At 41.9% G+C, this 26,095-nt stretch overlaps 1 protein-coding gene across 1 annotated transcript in view; it reads left to right on the plus strand.

Annotated features, from left to right (window-relative positions):
- Positions 1–18,077, plus strand: part of LOC115474662 (solute carrier family 40 member 1-like) — a 35,718-nt gene extending 17,641 nt beyond the window's left edge. Inside the window, exons 6-9 of the mRNA XM_030210255.1 lie at positions 1,580–1,816; positions 5,449–6,117; positions 15,546–15,860; positions 16,166–18,077. Coding sequence (XP_030066115.1) covers positions 1,580–1,816; positions 5,449–6,117; positions 15,546–15,860; positions 16,166–16,170 — 1,226 coding nt within the window. The 3' untranslated portion in view covers positions 16,171–18,077. The remainder of the gene's footprint in view (positions 1–1,579; positions 1,817–5,448; positions 6,118–15,545; positions 15,861–16,165) is intronic.
- Positions 18,078–26,095: the final 8,018 nt, after the last annotated feature.

Consider the following 26,095-nt stretch of genomic DNA (forward strand, 5'->3'; position numbering starts at 1 on the left):
GCCCTTTGACCTGTAGGAGTAGTATGGCAAGGCTACTGCTAGGGGTTGCCAGTGCCATTTTGAACACAGCATCAACAAGAGCAGAAGTGACTGGGTATTGCTTCTCTCCCAGAACACACTGAGCCATCAGAGATGACAGGGAGTGGACAAGGAGGGAATGCTTGGAGGAGTGGCTTGATGAGGAGTGGGGGGTCTTTGAGGGAGGGGGCGATTATGTTGGGCAGTGCCTTGATCAGGGAGGTATCTTGATTGGAAGACTGGGACATTACAGGCTTTGTAGCTTATGTTCCAAGACAATAAGACTGCTTGCGAGGTTGCTCACAAGCCTCACAAGCAGCATTTTCAAGATACCATGTGAGACAGTAGCCTGTGGTACTGGCTACCACAAAGTGCTGACTCCCATACTATATCAAGGCAGGGGTGGCCCAAGGCAATCTGCCACCTGAGGCAGGGATGAGATGCTGCCCTGCCCCCACCTATCCACGGTCTGACATCTCCCCCTTCCCTCCTCAACCATCTTCCCGGTGGCCGTTTACCTTTTTTTTTAAATTCTTTTCGAAAAGGCAGCAGCGATTCCCATAGGCTGCCCTGCTGCCGGCACCGGCCTTTTTGCTCTACTGTGTCTCACCGTGGAAGAAACAGGAATTTATGTCAAGAGGCGGGCTGCAGTAGGGAGAAGAGGCTGGTGCTGGCGGCAGGGCAGCCTATGAGAATTGCTGCCACTGCCACCTTTTGGAAAGTAAAACAAGAAAGTAAACACAGGGAAGAGGGTTGAGAAGGGAAGCAGGGAGGTGCCGCTCCTGGAAGAGTGCTGCCTGAGGCCCCTGCCTCTGTTGGCCCAATGGTAGGGCTGCCACTGTATCAAGGTGTACTACAAGCTTGACTTTTACTGGACCTTGATAACTACCCTCCGTTGTCTCCTCTAAGCAATACGCTACTTCAAACTCATTCATCTTTCATACCTCTTTATAAAATGGATAGTTGTAACAATTCTTCCTTTTATTCTTCCTTCCTTTTATGGTGCCTTTATCCTTCTTTGTGTCGATCAGTAGCCTCTTATTTTAGTCCTCCTTTCTCTCTCTCTCTCATAAGTGGCTCCTCTGTGCTTCAATCAAGCTTTTTAACCATTCTCTCACTTCTTGTGGCTCTTTCTTCCCCAGTACTACACTTATAAAAATACTCTCTGTATGTTGATGGGCATTTTTTAAAATCTTTTATCATTGTTGAAGGAAATATAAATAGACTGTAGATATTTTTCTAGACACTTTTATCAGATCGAGAGGCTTTGTTTTGGGGAACCATATATCCTATGTCCTTTGTCTTAATTGCACAACTGATGGGATAAGACATCTATTCACCAGCAGAGTTTGAAGTCCTGTTTCTCCCTGCCCCCCCCCCCCCCCCCCACTCTCCCTACCATTAAGAGAAGTATCCCAGAATTCTATTAAGCACCTGGCATTACAGTACTACATAATGCTACAAGAATAACTAGAATTGTAAAGAATGGATGATATTCCCAGAACAGTATTTTCTTGTTTGTTGATACAAATATTCATTATCCTGTGTTTTTTCACATCAGATATGAATGCAACACTACGGAGAATTGACCAGATAACTAATATTTTGGCTCCTATAGCAGTTGGACAAATAATGACTTTTGGCTCTGTAGTGATTGGCTGCGGATTCATTGCTGGCTGGAACCTGTTGTCAATGTGTGTGGAGTACCTGCTGCTCTGGAAGGTTTACCAGAAGACCCCAGCCCTTGCTTTCAAAGCTGGTCAGAAGGTGGAAGAGCAAGAACTGAACATCCAGAAAGGTATCTTGAATTAATAATAGATGTCTTTAATGAAGCACAAGGGGCTGAAGACTTGGTAGAGGTATTGTCTATGTATTGTGGAGCCATTTACCAGTTGGTGCTAGGAGTAAAAAAGAGGCAACATTTGTGAATGGTGATAACATTAGCTTAATGTTTCCTAAAGATCACATAGATTTTTTTTAATGGTTTATTGGTACTTGCTATACCGCTGTAACTAACTGGCAGATCAACGGTGTACAGTCTAAAATAATACAACAAAATCAAAAGAAATTGGAAAGGAACTACAAAAATTCAAGGGCAGGAAAGGGCAAACACTCATATCTCTCAAACCAACCTAAGGAAGCAGGAGAAGAAAAGAGGAAAGACAGCAAAGACAAGAAAAGGGAAAAGAAGAACAATGGGGCAGGGTGGAAACGGTCAAAACAGTCTAAAGAGAAGGCCTTTTCAAAGTGCCAGGTCTTTAGCAAGAGTTTGAAAGTCTTAACGATTGTTCAGCACGAATAGGAAGGAAGAGGGAATTCCAGAACTAAGGGGAAGCAAAATAGAAAGCACAATGTCTGGTAAACCTGCAAAATGGCAGCCCAAAGAAACATGGTTCTTTTAAATATTGTAAGTACTCTATTGAAAGAAATATTCAGACCTGGGTGCAAGAGGTTTTTTTTTTTTTTTAATGTTGGCCATGATGTTCAGTATAAATCATTCATGTAATTCATTCAGTGGCACTCTCTGGAGGGAGAGTGCAATATTCAACCACAAAACTTATAGCTAAGTGCTTTAAGTTAGTACTTTTTGTTTGTTTGTTTTGCATGCCTAACAAACTACTTAGCTATGTGGATTGTGATTGAATATTTCTGCTATATGTATATTGTCGGGCAGAATGTTGCTCTGCCCTCACTCCAGCACTATCTGGGTAGTGTTGGGGTGTTTAGCTGGAAATTTTGGTGTCACTGTTGCCCCTGAAAATTCATGGATATGAGACACATACATTGAACAGCTACCACTAAATTTATGTCTTTTTGAAAATTGACCCAATAGTTTCTTCAGAAGTTTTCAAAGCTAGAACTTACTTGAACTGTTTGTTTATTTCTTACATAAATAAGCAATCGTGAATTTGAATTTCACACCCTTGCTTCTTCTCCCTTTGCTCTCTTCATTGAAGATGCTTCCAGTGGTTCTCACACCCTGTGAGAATGGACCAGGTCAATCATTCACCACTAACTCTGTCCATCAATACTACCAAAACTGGAAAGCTCTGCCTTTTACTCTGTGGTGATGCGTAGTAGACCTGACACATGAATGTAAAAAGAGATAGAATGGTTTACTTTGCTTTTATGAAAATTTAGCAAACCAACACAAGTAATCTAAAATTCAACATCAAGAAGATTTCTGGCATTTTAAAATACCAGCAATCAGTGTGAAATTATTCAATACTAGTAAAAAAAGGCCCGTTTCTGACACAAATGAAACGGGCGCTAGCAAGGTTTTCCTCAGAGTGTGTATGTTTGGGAGAGTGTATGTGAGAGTGACTGTGTGAGAGAGAGTGAAAGTGTGTGTGTGTGTGTGAGAGAGAGAGTGAGTCTGGGTGTGAGTGTGTGTGAGAATGAGAGTGTGTTCACAGTGTGAGAGAGAGTGTGTGTGACACAGATTCTCTGTGAGAGTGAATGTATGAGACCAAGCGAGTGTGTGAGTGACTGTGTGACACATAGAGAGTGAATGTGATACAGTGTGAGACAGAGTGTGTGAGAGTGAGAGTCAGAAAGACATTGTATGTGAGAGAGAGAGAGAGTGTGTGTGTGTGACAGAGATACCTCCCTTCCTGTGTCTCTCTGGTGTCAGGCCCCCTCCCCTCTGTCTGTGGTGTCTGAGATTCCCGCCACTGCACCCAAGCAGTGTGTGTGTGTGGGGGGGAGGGCGGGGGTTCAGGAAGCGCTGGCAGATGAGAGAGAGAGTGAGTGTGTGTGTATGGGGTTTCAGGAAGTGCTGCGAGATGAGTGAGAGTGTGTGTGTGTGTGTGGGGGGGGGGGGGGGGGGGGTTCAGGAAGCGCTGCCAGATGAGAGAGACTGAGTGTCTGTGTGTGTGTGTACGGGGTTTCAGGAAGCGCTGGCAGATGAGAGTGAGAAAGAGGGGGGTGTGTGTTGGGGGTTTCAGCTTGGAAGAAGAGGGGTGTGTGGGGGGGTCTGTAAGTGCTGCGAGATGGGTGAGTGAGTGTGTGGGGGGGCGGTTTATCAAGTGTTTCCACATGAGTGTGTGTGGTGGGGGGGCTTCAGGAAGCGCTGCCAGATGAGCGAGAGTATGTGTGTGTGTGTGTGTGTGGGGAGGGGTTCAGGAAGCGCTGCGATATGAGAGACTGAGTGTGTGTGGTGGGGGGGGGGGGGTTGCCACATGAGTGAGTGTGTATGTGGGGGGCAGGGATTTCAGGAAGTGCTGCCAGATGAGAGAGAGAGAGTGTGTGGGTGTTGGGGGGGGGGGGCGTTGAAGTGTGGCCAAATGAGAGAGTGTGTGTGTGTGTGTGGGGGGGGGGGGGTCAGGAACCACAGCCAGATGAGTGAGTGTGTGGGGGGGGGCAGGGGTTTCAGGAAGCGCTGGCAGATGAGAGTGTGTGTGTGTGTGTTGGGGGGGGGGGGGGCGTTGAGGAAGTGTGGCCAAATGAGAGTGAGTGAGTAAGTATGGGGGGGGGGGGGGGGGGGTAAGGAAGCGGTGCCAGATGAGGATGAGAGTGTGTGTGTGTGTTGTATGGTTCAGTTTTGGGGGGGGAGGGAGGATCCTGCTTTTAAGAAGAAGAAGTAATGAAGCGCCTCCTCCGGGCGATGCCCCCCCCGCCGCCATCCCACCCACCGTGGCCATCGCACCCACCGTCGCGTAGTTTTGCTGGCGGGGGACCCAAAATCACGCCAGCAGAAGTCCTGTGTGTGTGCTGAGTGAGTCAGACTCCTCCAGCGATCTTCGGCGTTGCTAGCCTCTGCAGGGCGGGGTTGTGTGCGTCTGACATCCTGCACGTGCAGGACGTCAGACGCACAGAAGTCCTGGCTGCCTGCACAGGCTAGCAACGCCGAAGATGACGCCATAGTCAGCAGACAGGACTTGTGCTGGCGGGGTTTCGGGTCCCTCGCCGGCAAAGCAACGCAAAGGTGGGTGGCTTAGTAGGGGGTTGTTGCGGGGGGGTGTTGGACCTCCTTCTTTTGACCTGCAGCTTTGGGGGGGGGGCGGGGCAGATCTACCATTATGTGGGCGGGGCTTCTAGTTTTTGAGGTTTGGCGCGCGGACGGGCAGGTGTTGGATGTCGGAATTGTGGACTCCGGAGCTTTGGAGGTGGTTTCCCTTTCCGCGGGTGGGTCGGCAGGGGGAGGAGTACGATCCGTTTGTTTAGTGAAATTTTTTTTTCTGCCCTTGACGTCATGACGTTTGACGCGAGGGCGGGGCACGGTCTGTGGGGTGGCTTCACCACCATGAATCCACGAACCGTTCTGGGAGTCTGAGTGACTTCAGTGACGTCAGTGTCCTCAGAACGTTGAGGGTGCGTTTTATTATAGTAGATAATTTAGCAATGTGATTTATTTGAGTAGTAGAGTTAAATATATAAATGATGATAAGATGGAACAAAAAGTTTCAAAGGTTATGTTTTTGTTAACAGATACTGAACATATTCCAAATAGTGAAGACAGATTATCAGAAGCCACTCATGTGACCGAAAAGGTGGTCTCTGAATCCCAGAAAAAAGAAGAGCCTAGTTGGGTTAAATTGATGGGCAAGCCTTTCCGCACATTCCGAGATGGATGGACTGCATACTACCACCATTCAGTGTTTTTGGCTGGCATGGGCCTAGCATTCCTCTACATGACTGTTCTGGGCTTTGATTCGGTTACCACTGGGTATGCATACACTCAGGGTCTGAGCAGTTCAGTGCTAAGCCTTCTGATGGCGATCTCGGCCATTGCAGGAATTCTGGGAACCATAGCCTTCACTCAAGTTCGAAAAAAATGTGGCTTAATTCGCACAGGCTTCATATCTGGAATAGCACAGCTTGTCAGTTTGAGTTTGTGTGTGACTTCTGTGTTTATTCCTGGCAGTGCTTCAGATCGGACCATTTCTTTATCTTCTAATCTCAGCTCACAGTTGACTGAAGGGTATTTATTAGCAAGTATTTCTCTTGATGAAGTGTCTCAAGATTATTTAACAGCTGGAATACAAAACTTGAAAAACAGTTCTATTCTGGCCACAAAGGACACAGAGATCCTTCCTCAGTCTGTGCCTTTAATCTCTGTTAGTCTGCTCTTTGCTGGGATCATTGCTGCTAGAGCTGGTAAGTAGCAGTGGAGCAAAATTCTGACCAACATGTTAATGACCGAGGATTAAAAGCCAAGACCTCCTGAATCTGAGCATCCGCTCTACCAGTGCCTTTCTGTATATACCAGAAAAGACTCTCACCCTGCCCCATGATATTTAGCCTGTAGCCATCAGCGAATTTAAAGTTACTGGTTGCCACAGGCTGAACATGACCTGGATATTCAATGTTGGGTCTAATCTGGGTGCCAGCATTGAATATCCGGGTGATGGCCAGTAGTTGGAACTTAACTGATACTAGTGATATTCAAACCAGTGCCTGGATAGAGCTAGGGTATCCTTTTTGATGCCTAACTTTATCCAGGCACTTACCGGATGGAATATCTCTGCTTATTGGGTAAATCCCAGCAACACCTCACACTTCCCTCAGACTGCCCCAGCGCTAACCAGATAGTGCCACAATGGTCTCGCTGGATTTTCATAGTCACTGTCTAATTAAATGCCACTGAAAATGTGTGTATAGCCCACTCACTGTGATTTAACCGAGCAGGAGCCTCTCCTGCCTGGTTAAATTGTTCTGACTGTTTACTCCTTTACTTTCTCATGCTTTAACTTGTATAACAATGAGAATAATATGTTAGAAATATAATAGCTATAACTATTATAAAGAACATTTTGCTGTACTGCAGAGTAAATAGCCTTGATAAAGAACAGATAAATTCATTGGTAGGTGAAGAATTTTTTTTCTGAAATTCCCTTTGAGAATATCATAATCTATGCCAGAATGTAGGCATAGAGGAACCCCCATAGGAGTGTTTTCTTTCTTGAGGTTGTCCTTAAAGAGCGAGGAAGCAAGTTCCAGCTCCATTTGGAAAAGGAAGAAGTAGCTGAGCTTTTGGAAAAGGAAGAAGTAGCTGAGAGCTGGGAGAAGAATAACACCCGCTCCCCCCCCCCCACCCCCCCCCCCCCCCCCCCCCCCCCCCCCCCCCCCCCCCCCCCCCCCCCCCCCCCCCCCCCCCCCCCCCCCCCCCCCCCCCCCCCCCCCCCCCCCCCCCCCCCACCGTGTGTTACTACTGCTGCACCAGACAAATTAAAGATGTCAAGGGTGCAGTATTTCAAAACTTGATATTTACAATGCTTAAGAATAAGATTGATGGCCCAACAGTGAGATTTTTCAGATGGGTGTCTGGGCTATCAATCTAGAAAGATTTAAGTGTTGTTTTGCAATTGAAAAATACAGCATAAAATACTTGTCTGCCTCTGGCATCTCGAGAAGGATATACACAGAATGAAGGCAATATAAGGACAATTTTCAAAGGAATTTGAACTAAGAAGTTACCCATGTAGGTTGTTTGGGCCGAAAGCTGTCCTGCACACATTGCCGGATTCTGTATAGGCTGCCCAGATCCGTGTGTAAACTAATTAGCTAATTAGTTGATGTCAGTTATTAGCATTAAATGGCAGTAATTAGGAGTTTCATGAGGATTTGTCGTACACCCTATTCAGTTACATCCCACAGATCAATCCAGAGACAAGTGGGTTATGTCCGTCTACCAGCAGATGGAGATAGAACGCCAGAGCTCTGCCATAAAGAATACCGTGCAGCAGCCTCATTCTCTGTATTCTCTGTATTTCAGCAGGTGGTTAGACATATCCTGTGTAGCTTTATGAATGGTGCTTGCTCCTAGCTTGTTCCCTCAGGTTTAGTTGAGCTTGGGGGTCTTGGCTTTTTGTACCTTCCTGTTAGGGGTACATCCGGTGGGGCCAGGTCCCTCCCCCCCATCCCCCCCCCCCCAATTCACCACTGTTTACCCACTTCTTTGGTTCTAGTCTGTTTACGCTTTTACATTGGAAGTTTGATTTTCTTCTTAAAAAAAAAACCAAAAAAACCCTTGTATGCCTCAATGTTATGGTTTCAGTGGTGGTGGAGGAGGGAGGAAGAAAATGGCTGACCCCCTCAATCCACCTTTGCCTCCCTCCCCCCCCCCAAAAAAAAAAAAAAAATTGTGATCCGGATCAGTACACTGGTGGTGAGGCTCTGTTGGGTGAGAAAAGGGGCTTAAAGAGTGTAAGAATGAGAGAGCCTAGAAGGGTCACGCATTCCTAGTGAATGAGACTTGGAGGGTCATTTACAAAGTACTTAAACAGTTACAAAGGTTACCATGTAATTTTGTAAGTCTATATGCTTTGAAAATGAGTACCTTTGTATCTCTCTCTTCCAGCCACTTGCGCCCCTCTCCATTCTCCTTCCACACCATCCCACTACAGAAGTGGGCCTTTCAAGTTTGGAATCCTCATTTTGCACAGAAGATACTAGGAGCTAGGGTCAGAGAAAGACCGTATGCGCACAGAAGTGTGTTTGTACTATATCTTAAAACTACCAGTACAGGGTTCTAAACTGTGAAACGTAAGCGCCAGAAAACTATGTTGCCAGATAATACCATATATCCAGAATCTCCTGATTGGGGGGAGTCTCATTGGGCTTTAACCTCAGCATAGTGACAGCAACAACTATGAAGTAGAAGTGTAACAAATTGATTGCACTAGTTACTGTGGAAATACTCTGTGCCTATGTTGTCTTGTGTTTTTTCATAGGTCGTTGGATGACATTTTTAAAAGATAGTAACATAGTAAATGATGGCAGATAAAGATCTGAACAGTCCATCCAGTCTGCCCAACAAGACAGACCAAAAGATCATACTATAAAACTAAAATAGGGACAGAACAAAGACCCGAAGAAATTATATCAACTCGTGAACAAACCCTTAGATACCAACCCGATCACTGCATCGAATACAGACATCCCATCTGCAGACAAACTTGCTAAGTACTTCAATGAAAAAATAGTAAACCTACGCAACATGCTACCCCAAGACAACACTGACATCAAAAACTTCCTTGATGAGCTGGACCCAACCATGGGAGAATACCTGGCTGACCGCACTTGGCTGAACTTCGCCCTCTTACCATTGACACTGTAGCACGGGCGCTCAGTAGGTTCGCCAACACTCACTGCAAACTAGATACCTGCCCCAACTACCTACTGAAATCCGCCCCTGACCGCTTCATAGCAGATCTCATATCCCTCCTAAACTACATGCTCCAGCAAGGTCTCTTCCTGAAGGAACATGGTAATATTCTACTCACCCCGATACCAAAAGACACTATGAAAAAAGCAAACGAAATCACCAACTACCGACCAGTAGCATCCATCCCGTTGTCAATCAAAATGATGGAAAGCATGGTGGCCAAACAACTTACAGACTACATAAACAAATTTTCAATATTACATGAATCACAGTCAGGCTTTCGCCCTTTCCTAGCACAGAATCAGTACTACTCACTCTCTTAGCCAAATTCAAGTAACAAATAGCAATAGGTAACAACATCCTCCTCCTCCAATTCGACATGTCTAGTGCATTCGACATGGTAAACCATAACATATTAATGAGATTACTCGACAAATTCGGGATTGGTGGCAACATACTCAGCTGGATCGAGGGTTTCCTAACCACAAGAACATATCAAGTAAAGTCTAAATGAAGCATATCATCACCATGGAAAGCAGACTGCGGAGTACCACAAGGATCACCGCTATCGCCAATCTTCTTCAACCTAATGATGACCCCACTAGCTAAGATCTTAACCAACCAAGGCCTTAACCCTTTCATCTATGCAGATGATGTTACTATATACATTCCTTACAGATCCATCCTGACAGAAATCACTAATGAAATCAAGATCGGCTTAAACATCATGGACTCTTGGGCAAATGCATTTCAACTAAAACTCAACAAAGAAAAAACACACTGTCTTATCCTTTCATCCCAATACAGCACGGACAACCCCACAACTATCAACACCCCAGATCACACCCTCTCAGTCTCAGACAGCCTGAAAATCCTTGGTGTCACAATGGACCGCTACTTAACGCTAGAGAGCCAAGTAAAATCCACAACAAAGAAAATGTTCTCAATGTGGAAACTTAAACACGTGAAACAATTCTTCCCAAGGGAAATATTTCGCAACTTGATACAATCAATGGTTCTAAGCCATGCAGACTACTGCAATGGAATTTATGCGGGAACAAATCTTAAGGAAACTTCAGACCGCTCAAAACACGGCAGCAAGACTCATCTTCGGAAAAACGCGATTTGAAAGCGCAATACCCCTTTGTGAAAAACTACAGTGGCTCCCAATCAAAGAACGCATCGCCTTCAAAATCTGCACTAAGGTTCACAAAATCATCAACGGTGAACCTACCAACCAGAAACACATCCGCATCAACACGAAAATATCTAAATCTGCACTACCCAAGCTGTAAAGGACTAAAATACAAATCAACTTACGCATCCAGTTTTTCCTACATCAGCACACAACTGTGGAACGCACTACCAAAAGCCTTGAAAACTAGCTATGATCACATACACTTCAGAAAAAAACTAAAAACTCACCTGTTTAAAAAGGCATACCCTCCGGACCCAACATAAATGCCTGAACTCTGCGACACTACAACACTACAGTTTGTAATGGTCATCAAACAACTATTCCGTTCTTGTTTTCCTTTATGTGGTCCTACCACATGAACCTTATCCTACCACAACATAACCTCTCCGGCACTATGTAAGCCACATTGAGCCTGCAAATAGGTAGGAAAATGTGGGGTACAAATGTAATAAATAAATAAATAAGATAAACTTATTTTACATGGTATGTAATACTTTGTGTATACCCGAGTTTGATTTGTCCCTGCCTTTCTCAGGGCACAAATTGTAAAAGTCTGCCCAGTTCTGAAGCTAACATCGAAGCCCTTTAAAATTTACACTCCAGCCCCTCCATATCTATTCAGTCATGATAAAGGCACAGACTGTAGAAGTCCGCCCTGCACCAGTTTTATTCTCCAAATACCGGCGTCACCACCCAGTCTCTGCTACGATTCCATAGATCCATTCCTTCTAAACAGGATTCCTTTGTGTTTATCCCACTTATGTTTGAATTCCACTACTGTTTTCATCTCCACCACCTCCCACGGGAGGGCATTTCACGTATCTACCACCCTTTCTGTGAAAAAATACTTCCTGTTATTACTCCTAAGTCTGCCCCCCTTCAACCTCAATTCATGTCCTCTAGTTCTACTGCCTTCCCGTCTCCAGAAATGGTTCGTTTGCAGATTAATATCTTTCAAATAAAACAGAGATCATAACAGACTGGATCACTAAAAGATAATCTTGACCTCCTATTCATCACTGAAACCTGGATCCACGACCTAAAATACCCCATAATTTTAGATTTATGTCCATCAGGACACAAAATTACCCACTGGACAAGAAACGGAAAAAGAGGAGGAGGAATAGCCATAATATACAAATCCAAGTTCTCCATCACAGCCACAGCCGAATCCATCCTGCCACAACTTGAAATTGCCTCGGTAAGAATCAATCACCCAAAATTGCAGGAACACCTTAACACAGTCCTACTCTACAGACCGCCAGGAAACTGGCAGGATTCCCAAACACACTTTATGGACTTTATATCAAATACTTGTATCTCAACCTCAAATCTTATTATAATAGGAGATATCAACCTGCATCTTGAAGAGATTACCTCAACAAGCACCCAAGAATGCAAAGAGTTCCTAAAACTATGGGATCTACATGAACCAAATACGCAACCAACTCACAATAAAGGACACACACTAGACATTATCACATATAAATTCGATCCCGACTCAAACCTTATATTATTAGATACAAAATGGACACCCGCACCGTGGTCAGACCACTACAAAGCATACAATGGCGCACGAAAGACTCTATTAACAAACAAGAACGAAAAACTTACACCACGAGAGGAAACATAGACCTGGTAACATTCTGGCAACAGATCTGTCACAATGGATGGACAATAAAAACAGATACAAACCTATTCCTACGAGAATGGGACGATAGATGCAAATTAATACTAGACAACATCGCCCCAACTCAAACCAGAACTTCACGCAGAAAAAAATCAACACCATGGTTCAATGAAGACCTGAAAAAACTCCAAAAACAAGTTTAGAAGATTAGAACATGCATGGTATAAAAAGGACGAACCCACACTCAACGCCTGGAAACAACTTCAAAGAAAATACAAATATACCATAAGACAAACTAAAAGACTATACTACAAAACTGAAATTGGACCGAACTCCAAGGACACGCACAAACTCTTCCAACTCGTGAATAAACTACTAGATACCACACCAGTCACTACCAATAATGAAGATACACCAGGAGCAGACAACCTCGCAAAATACTTCGACGAGAAAATTGTTCAATTGCGAAAAAAATACCTGTCAGTACCATTGACTACGCTGAATTCCTTGACCACCTAGACCCAGACCCTGGCGTATACCCAGCAGACAGAACCTGGACCAACTTCGAGACATTATCGGTGGAAAACATCTTCCAAACGCTCAAAAGATTTGCCAAATCTCACTGCAAACTAGACACATGCTCAAACAACCTTATGACATATGCCCCTCAACAATTTTTAACGGACCCCTATACCCAAAGATACAAAGAAACGTGTTAGTGAAATAACCAACTACAGACCAGTAGCATCCATTCCCTTAATAACCAAAATAACAGAAGGGACGGTGACTAAACAACTCGCACACTATCTACACAAATTCTCAATATTACACGACTCCCAGTCAGGATTTCGTTCAAACTACAGCACAGAAACAGTACTAGTCACTCTCATCGCAACTGGAAAGAACATACTACTTCTACAGTTCGACATGTCTAGCGCCTTCGACATGGTTGACCATGGAATACTACTACATATCCTTGTTTACTTTGGAATTGGAGGCAAGGTTCTCAAATGGTTCAAGGGGTTCCTAACCACAAGATCATACCAAGTGACATCCAAATCGACCACATCAGCCAAATGGACACCTGAGTGCGGAGTCCCACAGGGATCCCCCCTCTCACCGACTCTATTCAACTTAATGATGATACCCTTGGCCAAACTAACAACAAACCAAAATCTCAACCCATACATATACGCAGACAACGTAACGATCTACATCCCATTCAATCAAGATTTAAAGGAAATCTCCAACGACATCAACCAAAGCCTACAGACCATGCATACATGGGCGGATGCATTTCAGCTGAAACTCAATGCAGAAAAAACCCAATGGCTAATACTCACCTCGCAACATAACACGAACAAATTCACGACCATTAACACACTAAAACTGAATCTTCCAATCTCAGACACCCTAAAAATTCTTGGAGTTACAATTGATCGACACCTAACACTTGAGAATCACGTGAAAAATACAACCAAGAAGATGTTCCACTCATGTGGAAATTAAAAATGATAAGCAGGTTTTTTGGCCAAGGATGAAAGCAGGGTCTAGAGACCCGTTACAGCTTCTACAGGACCTGTAAGCTCTTTGAGGCCTTTTTCCTGCTAGCCTGAAGACAGCCTCCGCTGGAGGAAGTTTTTGTCATTTACTAACAGCAGATCCCCTCTTTTGGTTTTATTTATGATCGTTTGATCTGCATTTGAACCAACATCAGTATTTAGTTAAAAAGGATAAGACCTTTCTTCCCAAGGTCCGTCTTCTGCAATCTGGTGCAATCAATGGTATTCAGCTATCTAGACTATTGCAACACACTATACGCTGGCTGCAAAGAGCAAATAATCAAGAAACTCCAAACAGCCCAGAACACTGCAGCTAGACTCATATTCGGTAAAACAAAATATGAAAGTGCTCAACCCCTAGTTCACAAAATAATTCATGGGGATGCACCAGCCTACATGTCAGACCTGATAGACCTACCACCCAGGAATGCCAAAAAATCATCCCGCACATTCCTCAACCTTCACTTCCCCAACTGCAAAGGTCTAAAATACAAACTAACGCATGCATCAACCTTTTCCTACCTGAGCACACAATTCTGGAACGCGCTGCCGCGCAATTTAAAAATGAACTATGAACTTAATAACTTCCGCAAACCACTGAAGACCCATCTCTTTAACAAGGCATACTACAAAGACAAACAAATGTAAACCTCTCCACAGATATCCAGAAAAAGACTTAGTATATCTGTTTGTTAGACTACTATCTTGTCTTATCATAATCATGTCACCCAAGATCTGTCTGTAACACTAAATATCTATCTTATCATGTATTTCCATTATTCATGATGTATTGTAAGCCACATTGAGCCTGCAAAGAGGTGGGAAAATGTGGGATACAAATGCAATAAATAAATAAAATAAAAATTTGAACGTCTGTATCAAGTCACCCCTGTTTCTCCTTTCCTCCAAGGTAAACATGTTCAGGTCAGCAAGTCTCTCCTTGTAGGGTTTGCAACACAAATCCCATACCATTTTCGTAGGTTTTCTTTGCACCGCTTCCAGTCTTTTTACATCTTTAGCAAGATATGGCCTCCAAAACTGAACACAATACTCTTATTTTTCTCTGTATTGGAGTGTAGTGAAATTTTGAGTATAAAGTTATGTACTCTGCCCTAGTAAATTTTTAGAGGCCATTTTGTGAGCATAACTTTCAAAGAGGTCCTTTTACTAAGCTGCATTAGGCGCTTTTTCGTGCCTAAGGCAGCTTATAATGGTGTATTGCAGAACAGGCTCATACATCCTATGATAACTAGCACATACTAATCCAGGTGCTAATAATTTTATGGGGGGGGGGGGGGGGCATGTCAGGGGGACGGAGTGAGTAGGCGTTCTGTGCTATCAGCATGTCTACATTACTGCACACTAACTGGTTAGTGCAGGATTATCGCATGAGCCCTTACCACCTACAAAATGGATGACTGTAATTTTTTAATGGCCACGTGCTAATGGCAATATTAGCGCATGATGGTGGAATGATCATATATCCTAACTGTGCGGAATCAATACATATAATTTTATGAAATTATTTTAATTCATTGGAGGAAAAGGCCTCAGTTCTAGCTGGAGATGTATTTTCTGAGTTCAGAAAATACATCTCCAACTCGAACTGAAGCCAAGAAAATACATATCCACCTATAACTGAGGCCTTTTTCTACAATGAATTAAAATTATTTCATAAAATTATGTGTATTCCTCATGGTAAGGCTATATGATCATTCTACCATTGTGCAGACTGCATGTTTACTATAAGTAGAGGTTGAACTAATTCTCCAATTGTGAATTGCATTTGAGTGAATATTAGTGCATGACCATTTAAACAGAAAATAGAAAATCAGCCATTTTATTGGTGCAATAAAAATGGCCTTAGCACAAGGAGTATAAATCCTTTGAATATTGGGCCCATAATTTTCTGAAGAATATCTCCAGATTGGCTGAAATGTTGTTTAGCTTATAATAAAGTAAATTTTAAGGATTTTATGATGATTTCTAAAGTTAGAGAAATAAAAAAAATGCCCTTTTCTCCGGCAGGTCTATGGTCATTTGATTTAACTGTGACGCAGTTGATGCAAGAAACTGTCATCGAGTCCGAGCGAGGCATTATAAGTGGTGTGCAGAACTCCATGAATTGCCTTCTTGACATGCTTCATTTCATCATGGTCATCCTGGCCCCCAACCCAGAGTCTTTTAGTTTACTAGTGATTATTTCATTTTCTTTTGTTTTAATGGGGCACATGATGTACTTTCGGTATGCTTACATGAGTCTTGGGAAGAAACTCTGTGCCTGCTGCTCTCCAGACCCACCACCACCAGTTAGGGATTTTCAACACTGTGCTTTGTCTGTTGGTTAACAATAGAAATCAAACAAAATAAAACATGGAAAAGAAAATAAGATGATACCTTTTTTTATTGGACATAACTTAATACATTTCTTGATTAGCTTTCGAAGGTTGCCCTTCTTCCTCAGATCGGAAATAAGCACATTTCCGATCTGAGGAAGAAGGGCAACCTTCGAAAGCTAATCAAGAAATGTATTCAGTTATGTCCAATAAAAAAGGTATCATCTTATTTTCTTTTCCATGTTTTATTTTGTTTGATTTCTATTGATAACCTTAAGAGTGGACTAACACGGCTACCACACTCCTCTGTTGGTTAAGAAACTTACTTTCTTCTCATTACATTCAAACCTGGGATCAGAACAAGTGTACTCCATAGAAGAACTTTTGTGATGTAAACATTCCAATATTGAGAGCATAAAAGCCAAAGTTCTACCATATTCTGTTCAAACATGAGATACAGGGAGGAAACTGCTATGGTGTATTTGTGAAAATGACACGATTACTCTGTATAGCAGGAGAAGAATTTGGCACTGTTCAAAACTCCATGAATTGTTCAGGTCAGGTTAAGTTAAAGGAGTAGTCTTGGATCACGTAGCTATGCCTAGCATACTGAGTGGTAATTTTAACATCATGCAGATGTGTAAGTAATAAATGACCTTTGCTTTAGTGATTTGCTCAGGGACGTTTGGTGGGGCCTACACTGCAATTAATCAATATCTGGTTGGTGCCTTGGCTAAATATTTAGCTATAATAGCAAATTTTTTAAAATAAAGAGCAGCATGGATCAGAAAGCAAACCACTAGGAATAAGAGAAATATGGAACTTCTGAGTAGTAATATATGCACGTATAAATGTGGAAAATAAGACTATAGCAAATTGATCAAGAAAAGGTTTTCATAGTATTACAGGCTATGGGGTATTTTAAATCATTGTATCAGATAAAATCAGTGTTACCCTATATGTGATATTTTCTAATAACTGGTGTAGGACTTAATCTTCCACCCTTTTTACAGTGTATTTTTTTGCAGGGAGTTAATACCCTGTGGAAGGCAAATAAAAGCTTTAAAATTCACAAAAAAGAAAACAAGTCGGAATCACCATACACCTGAGTTTCCCCTCAGTAGGCACTTTGTCTTCCACCTCTCTAACTAGAGAATTTTTTTTTTATCCTGTCTGCTTTCATGCAATAGGATATTAATGGGGTTCAGACAGTTGCTGGAATCAGAGAAATATAGAAATAAGTTTTCTTCTGTGAAAGTGAGTAGCTCAGTGGTTAGAGCACTGGACTGAAAATTTTACTGCTGCTCCTTGTGATCTTGGGCAAGTCACTTAACCCTCCCTTGTTTCAGGTACAAACGTAGGACCTCTTTTACCAAACTACGCTTGTGATTCCCATGCAGCAGTGCTGCGCCAGGAATCACTAGCACAGTTTGGAAAAAAAAAGGCCCTTAGCAGGAAAATACCTATTCTGCCTGAATGTAACTTACCTTTAGCTACTAATAAAAAAAGGTATGAGCTAAATGCTGACTAATAAATAATATAAATGCAGCCACAACACAAAAACCGAGATCACTTCTGATGATTTTAAACTGGTGCTTTAATGTAGTTTTGTATTTTTCTATCATTTTTCAAATTTTTATGATCCCTAAAAGTTTTATATTTTGCAAATATAAGGAATAAGAAATACCTGTTTTAAACAGCAGAAAAATAATGTCTATGCGTTTATAAAATTCTAGCACAACACCTGCTGCGATTGTAGCTACAGTGCCTTCATACTAGCTCAGAATAGGTATAACTACATGGCTAAAATATGTACATAGGTATGTATTTTATAATTGTGTTTGTACTGTGTGACTGTGCCTGCACACTTCACTATGTCATAGTGTGTACTTGGACGTGGGGTAATTTTAAAAAGGATTTTTCATGAATAAATTCTGTTTTACACATGTAAAAATCCTATTAGAAAATTACCCCCAAAACGTATATAGGTGTTCTGAGTCACCTGAAATAAGGATGTAAAGAGTGCATCTATATTTGAAAATTTAAAATGTATTATATGTATAAACAAATTATGTCTTGACCTGGAATGTCTGGGCAAAAACTATATGTATTGTTGAAAGTACGTGTATGATTTTAGGTATCTAAAAATTCATTACACAGATTTTTACCTCCTCCACAGTTCATGACTAAGGCTTTAAAAATTTACCCAAGTATTCCTGTATGTTTTTTTTTTTTTTTTTTTTTGGGGGGGGGGGGGCGGGGGAGACTTCACTTTTGCCAAATAGCACAATCATTAGGCCAGGACCATTGCTGGGTTTAGTGGCTTCCCTCTAAAGCAGGGGTGGGCAGCCATAGTCCTCGAGAGCCACAACCCAGTTATGTTTTCAACATTTCCACAATGAATATATATTAGATTTATTTATTGGGATTTATTAACTGCCTTCATGCAGAGATTCACCTAAGGCATATTTATATTTTTCTTTTTTTAAATAAATTTACAATGTAAATCATTATTAAATTTTTTTTTTAAAGATGAGAGAGGAAGAGCAAGAATTTTGTGCAAAAGTGAATGATTACAACTCAGACTAGGACCATCAGGCAGCTGTCCATTGCCCCTTCTACCACTCAACTTCCCTAAGAGTCTCTGAAACCTGAAATGTATAGTTGTGACATCTCTGTAGTGTTTCAACTTGGGGGTTTTATTCTTAGAACAGAATGTGTATCTTAAATAACAGTTTTGGTAGAAGATTGAATTTCTATAATTACAACAAGCTGAAAAGTGAACATGGGGTGGTGGGGGAGGGTTATGCCAGGTGAGTTTTAGAGGTGGAATGGGAGGTTAGGTAGGCTGGGTTTGGGGCAGGGGGATATGCTATATGGTGGAGTGGGGTGTGAGGCAGAGGGTGTGCCTCTTGGCATATCAGATTGCTCTCTCTGTGTACTCTTTCCTGCCCCCTTTCCTCCATAACTCTCACCTCCTTGCATTTTCACTTCCTTCCATGTCTCTCCCACTTATAACCTGTCTCTCTCCTTTCCTTCACACCTCATTTCTCCCCTCATCCTCTTCCCTATCCTTGTCACATTCTTCCTTTTCCCTTCCCCCTATCTCCCATCCTCTCTCCCTGCACACTTCCTCCTTCCTTCCCCATGCACTCCTCCTCCCTCTATTCCCTACCCCACCCCCTCGTCAATACTTCATCTGACATCAGTTGCAGTTTTTGGCCAAGCTTTTATTCTTCTGCTACTGGGATTTGGGTCCTTGGCTGCGGCAATCCTAATCCCCTTTATGGGGATTGGGTCCCTAATGGCGGTGCTTCCACATGGTATGGCAGTGGTCCCTTGCCGTCTTATCCTCTGCCATCAGAAATTGTGTTCCTGGGGGTAGCCACTTCCATATTTCTTCTGCTGTCAGGAACTGGGGTCCCCATCAGCATCATTCCACTTTCAAGAGGCTTCTAATATTTTTGTTCTGTGGTGATTTGAGTTCTTTGCCATGCTGGTTTCGCTGCTGGTGACTACCTTATTTATGTTGTTTCCATGCTCCTTAGCCTCTTCTTAGAACACAATAGTGTGACAGTCACAGAGCTTTTTTGGAGAAAGTACTGGTACCTTTTCCATTGTTTGCTAAAATTGACCCATGGACCCCAAGTTTTAATGAAAGAGCTCAGGCTCCACACACCAATTCTGCTGTGTCATAGATTCTGTGACTGGTTGCAGGGGACCTGGCTATTGTGGGGTGGGTCCTTCAGTGATCACCCTACCCCTGAAGGGTGGCCTAGCATTTTAGTACCAGCACCTTTTTTGCTAGAACAAAATGCACTGGACAGTCATACTGGCAGGCAAACAGATAGATCCTTTCTAACTTGAGCAAAATGCCCTTAACAAAGAAACACCCAGTGTGCCTGAATGTAACTCACCTTGAACCACTACTGAAAAAGGTGAGCAAAATCTAAACAAATAAATAAATACCATTGCTAAGTACAGTTTCTTAAAATGTAGGTTACTTCTCAGATTCCTTACCTCAATAAAATAGTGTCATTGTCATACCAATACACATCAATAAATGCAATTTCCTATTATAATAAGAGATGGACAAATGTATTTTTAAAAGTGAGGTGCTAAACAAAAACTCATGACTTGGAGATGCCAGCAAATGAGTGGGTGGTCCAAATCTGATGTTGAGTTTTGTGGATTCAAGTTCAGTAGCAGACTGCTGATTAACATTCCATCATATTAGACTGGATGAGTATCATACCTTGATATTTTATACTACAGGTCCATCATTGTGTAACTATTTTCCTTTTGAGATTTGCTGTATTAATTATATGTCTACTTATTCAGTAAAGCTTTTAACAGTCTTGCTGTACTATGGACACCATGAAGAATGCTATTGATGGTGTTTAATATGGCATATCCTGTTTCCCCCCCCCCCCCCTTTTTTGGTGGAGTTGTTTGTATGATGTCTTGTTCTACGTATTTGATTTTATTGTATTTTATTGTAAACTGCCTAGAACTGGCAGATAGTGTGGGCTAAAGTTTTTTAAAATAAAATTAAACCTTCCACTAGTAGCTGAATAAAACAAATGTATTATTAACTTTAAATTGGTGCCAAAGTAAATTAAACCCATGAAAACAATTCATTTCATTACCATTATGCTACTCGGTAACCCCCCCCCCCCCCTTCATTCTGTATCAGGGCATCTAAATTTCAGTGCCCCTTAAGCACTTAAATTTAGAAAATACTAGAACTTAACACGATGTTAGCAGCGCACTTAGTGGCATGCTATAAATTACATGTACATCTGTGTAACTTGAAGGAGGGTATAACACATGGGCAGGGCATGCACATAACTCACAGAATACTGTAATTACGTGCTAAAGTACTGCATTTATGTACTAACATCCACGTCTCGACACAGTACTGTGTTTCGGCCAAGGGCCTGCCTCAGGAGTCTTTTTATATTATCTGGAAACTGTCCAATGGTAAATGTGAATATTCATGAGAGAGATTTGAATGTACTGCCTTCACTGCATGCAAATCTATTCATGATTATTCATTATGGGTATCCTGAAAACCTGAGTGGCTGAGGTGATCTCTTTTTTAGCCAGGTTTTCTTTATTGAAGGCCTGGTTTTTTTTAGTCTTCATAAGATCAGGGCTTCATTCAGTTTGCTAGATATTTCTCTTCATATCCTTACTTTTATTTATTTATTTATTTACAAGGGCTTGATATACCACCAGTTACAATCCCCCAGGTTCAGTATAGGTCACCCAAACTTGGGCATGGCTGCCAGAGCTGTAGCTATACTAATTAGTCAGTTAAGCACTAACAATTACTGGCATTAACAAGCACTTAGGGGCCCTTTTACTAAGCTGTGGAAAAAGGGGTCCTGTGCTAGCGTCAGCATGTGATTTTTATGCACGCCGAGGCCCCCTTTTACTGCAGAGGGTTTTTCTTTGAAAAGAAATGGCCATGTGGTAAGTGAACTACTTACCACACAGCCATTTCAGTGGGGAGCCCTTACTGCCACCCACTAAAATGGCGGTAAGGGCTTCTGTGCCAACCTGGCAATAACAGGGCATTGCATGGCGCTGCCAGATTACTGCTAGTGAAGTTCCAGTGCTAAAAAATAGAACCTATTTTAATAGCGTGCGCTAGGGATGGGAACTACTGCTGGGCTCCTGCTGTAGCTCGGTGCTAGTTCTGGATTGGTGGGCTTATCCTTGCTTAGTAAAAAAAGCACCTTAATTGCCAGTAATTATGGGTTGTGTGTGTTGACCTATGCCCTATTCTGTAACATAGCTCACAACTTAGAATGGGCAAGGCCATGGGTGGGTCGGGGTGTTCCCAGAAATTAGGCATGATATTATAAATACCTAGATTTGTATGCCTGACTGCCATCAGTTGGGTGCAAGCATTTATATCAGCTTTTGGCAAGCAGGCTTGTGCCCAAAGTTAGGCAAGAGAGATCATAATGGCACCTAATTTTGGGCACCAGTTACTGAATCTAGCCCCATATGATGAAGCCGTTTACAAAATTATAAGGGAAAATATTCACATCATGTCTGGATTACTGTAACATTATGTATACTTGTATATGTCTACAGCTGGTTCAAAATACAGTAGTTAGGCTTCTCTGTCATGCCAGTAGGTTTGATCATGTCATTCTACTTTTTTTTTTTTTTTTAAATCATTGGTTGCATCAGATTCTATAATCAGTTTAAGCTCTTAACCGTAGCTCACAAAGTACCTTATTCTGAAATTCCAAACTATCTTTCGTAGGCCGTTCTTTCATGCAACACCTCAGCTGCTACCAGATCAGAATCTGTTTATGGAAAGAGTTCATGCAGCTTTAAAAGCATCTTTTTTTTTTCCATTGCTTTTCTAAAACTGAATCGGTTGGAAATTTAATGTATTAGGTATATTGAGCTCTCAGCGCTCTGCTGGAGATTGGACAGTTTGCCAACCAGCATGCTCCACCATTACTTACTGTTCTTTTTGGGGGGGACTTTTATCTTGCTTTTAAATGTTTTTCTGTATGTTTTGTTGAAATTCTTTTCTGTTAAAGATGCTTATAACCCACTTTGTTACTGCAATTTTAAAGATGGTATAAGAAAATATTAATAGACATGCTACATGACTACTAGCAGACGCCAGACACAGAGTGCTGTGTTGCAATCACCAGGCAGAAACCCTGGAAAGGTTGTGAAACATTTTTTCTCTGCTTCAGCCACTCATCTTACTCTGCAACAGACTTGAGTGCTCTTTGGATGATTTATTTTGTTTTAATTTTTGACATTTCCACTTCAAATTTTGAACCACTGGAGCAAATATAGGACAGATCTTTTCTCTGAAATTTTCAGAGAAAAGTTTCCTTTCCCTGTGCTACCTCATCCTTTCCAGTTGCTGCTCTCAGCATTTGGATAAGCCTGTTTAGCTGCATTTCAAAGAATTTCAACATGATTGGCTCAAATGCCTCAAGCGTCTGCTTCTGACTTATTCCTCTTTCCAATCTCCCCCTCCCAGAGTGGGTCTGCTGTAGCTATGCTAGCGACCGCACTTTTGCTGGAAGCAAATGATTTGTTAAAAATTGTGCCTTAATCATTCGGTTTAGCACCAGGAAAATAAAATGAAAATCTCTCCCTCCCCCCCCCCCCCCCCCCCCCAGTTGTCATATTTTAGCAACTTGATGCAATTTGTTAAATATTGGAATAATCATAGGATAGTTTTATGATTTTAGACTTCCTGGTTTGGCTCAACTTTTGCAAAGTATTTTTTTTTTTCAGTTAAAAATAACTGACCAGTCAATATTCAGCTGGCAGTGGTGAAATTGTTTTTTTTTTTTTTTGCTTACTCTCAAGCAGCTTAGACTTGGCTATTCAGTGCTGGGCCATGTATGGGCACTGGTCTTGAATAGCCAGGTCTGAATGGATAGGAGGCAGCCAGTGGTACATATGCAGATCCTAGCTGATATTCATCTGGACACCTGCATGAGCTACTTACAGGGTCCCGGCTGAATATTGGCTAGGTCCGATTCCAATTTCTCTTCCCTCCCCCACCCCCCCAAGCATTACCTCCCTAATAAGAACCAACTCCCTCCTTTTCCTTCAGCATTGCGCTCCTCTTAAAGACCTCACACCCAGGCCTACCTTTATAGTCGCTAGTGGTCTAGAGTAGAAAAGGTAGGAGCAATCCCCACTCCTGCCCATGGCAGTTCTGGCTTCAAAATGGCTGCCACAACCTCTAGTGGTATTGTAGTACTGAATGTTGCTGGTGCCTGGATAAGTACCGCTGTGGCCCTGGACTGCCCCAGCACTACCTAAATAGTGTAAGAGGTAGTCAGTCCTGAAATTCAGTGGCACTACTTGATTATATGGCACTGAATATCAGTGGACTGTCAAGCACAAGTGATGCAACCAAACAGGAGCCTCTCCTGCCCAGTTAAATTGCTTTGTGACTTAATTGTCAGAGGTGTGGGTTTATTATCAAGTATAGTGGAGTGGCCTAGTGGTTAGCACACCAGTCTTGACATCCAGAGGTTGAAATCCCACTGCTGCTTCTTGTGATCTTGGGTAAGTCACTTAAACCCTCATTTGCCTCAGTACAAAATTAGCCTCAGGTACAGAGAAATACCCAGTGTACCTATAACTGAAAAAGGTGTAACCAAAATCCAAATAAATAAAGAGTAGGTTTTTGCATTTACTGCAAGTTATCAGCCAAATTAACATGAAGGGCAAAAGGTGTGAGCATATCCAGCATTCCACCAGAGGTTCCCCTACCATGCTTTACTTTCAAGTGCGGTTGAGGTGGTGTTATGTGCGTCTTATCATGTGCCAAATGAAATGGGTGATCCATGGCCAATTTCTTTTCAGTCCCTGCCCCATTCCACTTTAAGCACTGGTCAGCAATATTAAAACATTCAAAGAGATTTTATGCTCTGCAGTGGGAGGTACAAATTTGAAACCTAGCTAGGCTAAGTGGTAACACAAAGCAAGATATTTACTACACTGGCTGTTCTAGTGTGCAGTAGTTGTTAGCATGTGCTAAAACCCACACTAACTGCTTAGCACACTTTAGTAAAAATAGCCCATAGTTGCTAAGGATTGTCCAAGCTTCTTTGTTCCAAGGTAATGTCTCTGGCAAGTTATGTAAATCTATTATGATGCCAATAATGCAAAACCTGAACTAGATTCTACTGATGTTAACTACGAGTCAATTTTAAATTTATTTGTGCTAGGGAAAATTATTGAAAAAGGATGTTAATCAGCTTAGGGGCTTTTTTTTGGTGATGTGTATTTTTCATGATAGGCTTTAGCTATTACCCCCATCACTGCTAACAATAAGTCTATAGATGCTGGGGTAAGGAGTTTTGTTGGATTTGTCTGCTGCACTTGATACAACTGCCATTCAGCTTTTCTTCAGGTGTTCCAGTACGATTCCGTTCTTTTCTAGCAAACAAGTGTTAGTAAGTGAAACTCAGTTTTGTTGATATATGGTGTTATTCTAGAATTAACATTATCCCCTGGTTTATTTAATTTGTAGGTGGGCCATTGGCAGAAGTCAACTTTTTACTGACACTGTTCAGTTGTTACTACTGTTAGACGATGGTCAATAGAGGGCAAATGAATTCTTGTTTGAAGAATGTGTTAGTTTGATTAGAGTAAGAGAATCTTAAACTTAACCATAAACTTCAGTTTTAGTGGATTAAGTTAGCTGGTTTCAATACATTCCAAAGTAAGGAGACCTATTTTTGCAGCCAAGTGTACATAAACACACACATCAATGCTGTATGAACATATTTCATGTTGTTCATACAGCTTTGATATATTTGAGCAAAATTAAACACATTTGGACATATTTAGACCCAGCAGACTCAAAAGTAATCCTGCAATCTTGTACAATTAGCAGGGTTGATTCTTGTAATCCTGCATCTTCCAATGTTTGTTAATTGATGCATCTTCAAAATACAGGTGCAAGAATATTAGTGAAGTTGACTAATAACATTACTCTTATTTAAAAGCTTCATATCAAAGGATTACAACTTCAAACCTAACCCCGCCATTCTATTAGTTGGCACCAGGGTGAGAAAGATACTTGATCTGTGTTGTCAGTGGAGGAGTAGCCTAGTTATTAGTGCAGTGGACTGGAACTGGATTCAATTCTCACTGCAGCTCCTTGACTCTGGGCAAGTCACCTAACCCTCCATTGCCCCAGGTACAATTAAGTACCTGTATATACTATGTAAACCACTTTGAATGTAGTTGCAAAACCCATAGAAAGGCAGTATATCAAGTTCGATTCCAATAATGATTTTAAATTAGGTCAAGCACAGAGTATCTGAGGGGCAAACAAGAACTCTGTATTCCTTTGTATACCCTGCAGGTGCCCCAGTAAAATATGAAGAAACTAGGAAGTGGGTTTTCTCATATGTAGGCGCACTAGTCTTTAGAAAGCCTTGACCAAAGATATGATTAGAGGATACCTGCCATTTAGGAAAATGAGCAAATTGTTACTGTTCGCATGTCAGTTTTGTTTGATTTTTGTAGGATGTTTTTCATTGAATTGTGGTTCAGGTTTGTTTAGTCAGATGTATTTAGTGTGAGATAAATTTGCATACAATGGAGTAGTGCATGCAAATTGATTGTGGTTATTCTGAAAAACTGGCTGAGTAGATCCTGAGGATTGGGGCAAGAACTCCTGATTTAATTTTCTTCATATTACTATCACAGGCGTTCTATTAT

Source organism: Microcaecilia unicolor, chromosome 7 (genome assembly GCF_901765095.1).
Source record: "Microcaecilia unicolor chromosome 7, aMicUni1.1, whole genome shotgun sequence".
In the NCBI taxonomy this organism is placed as follows: Eukaryota; Metazoa; Chordata; class Amphibia; order Gymnophiona; family Siphonopidae; genus Microcaecilia; species Microcaecilia unicolor.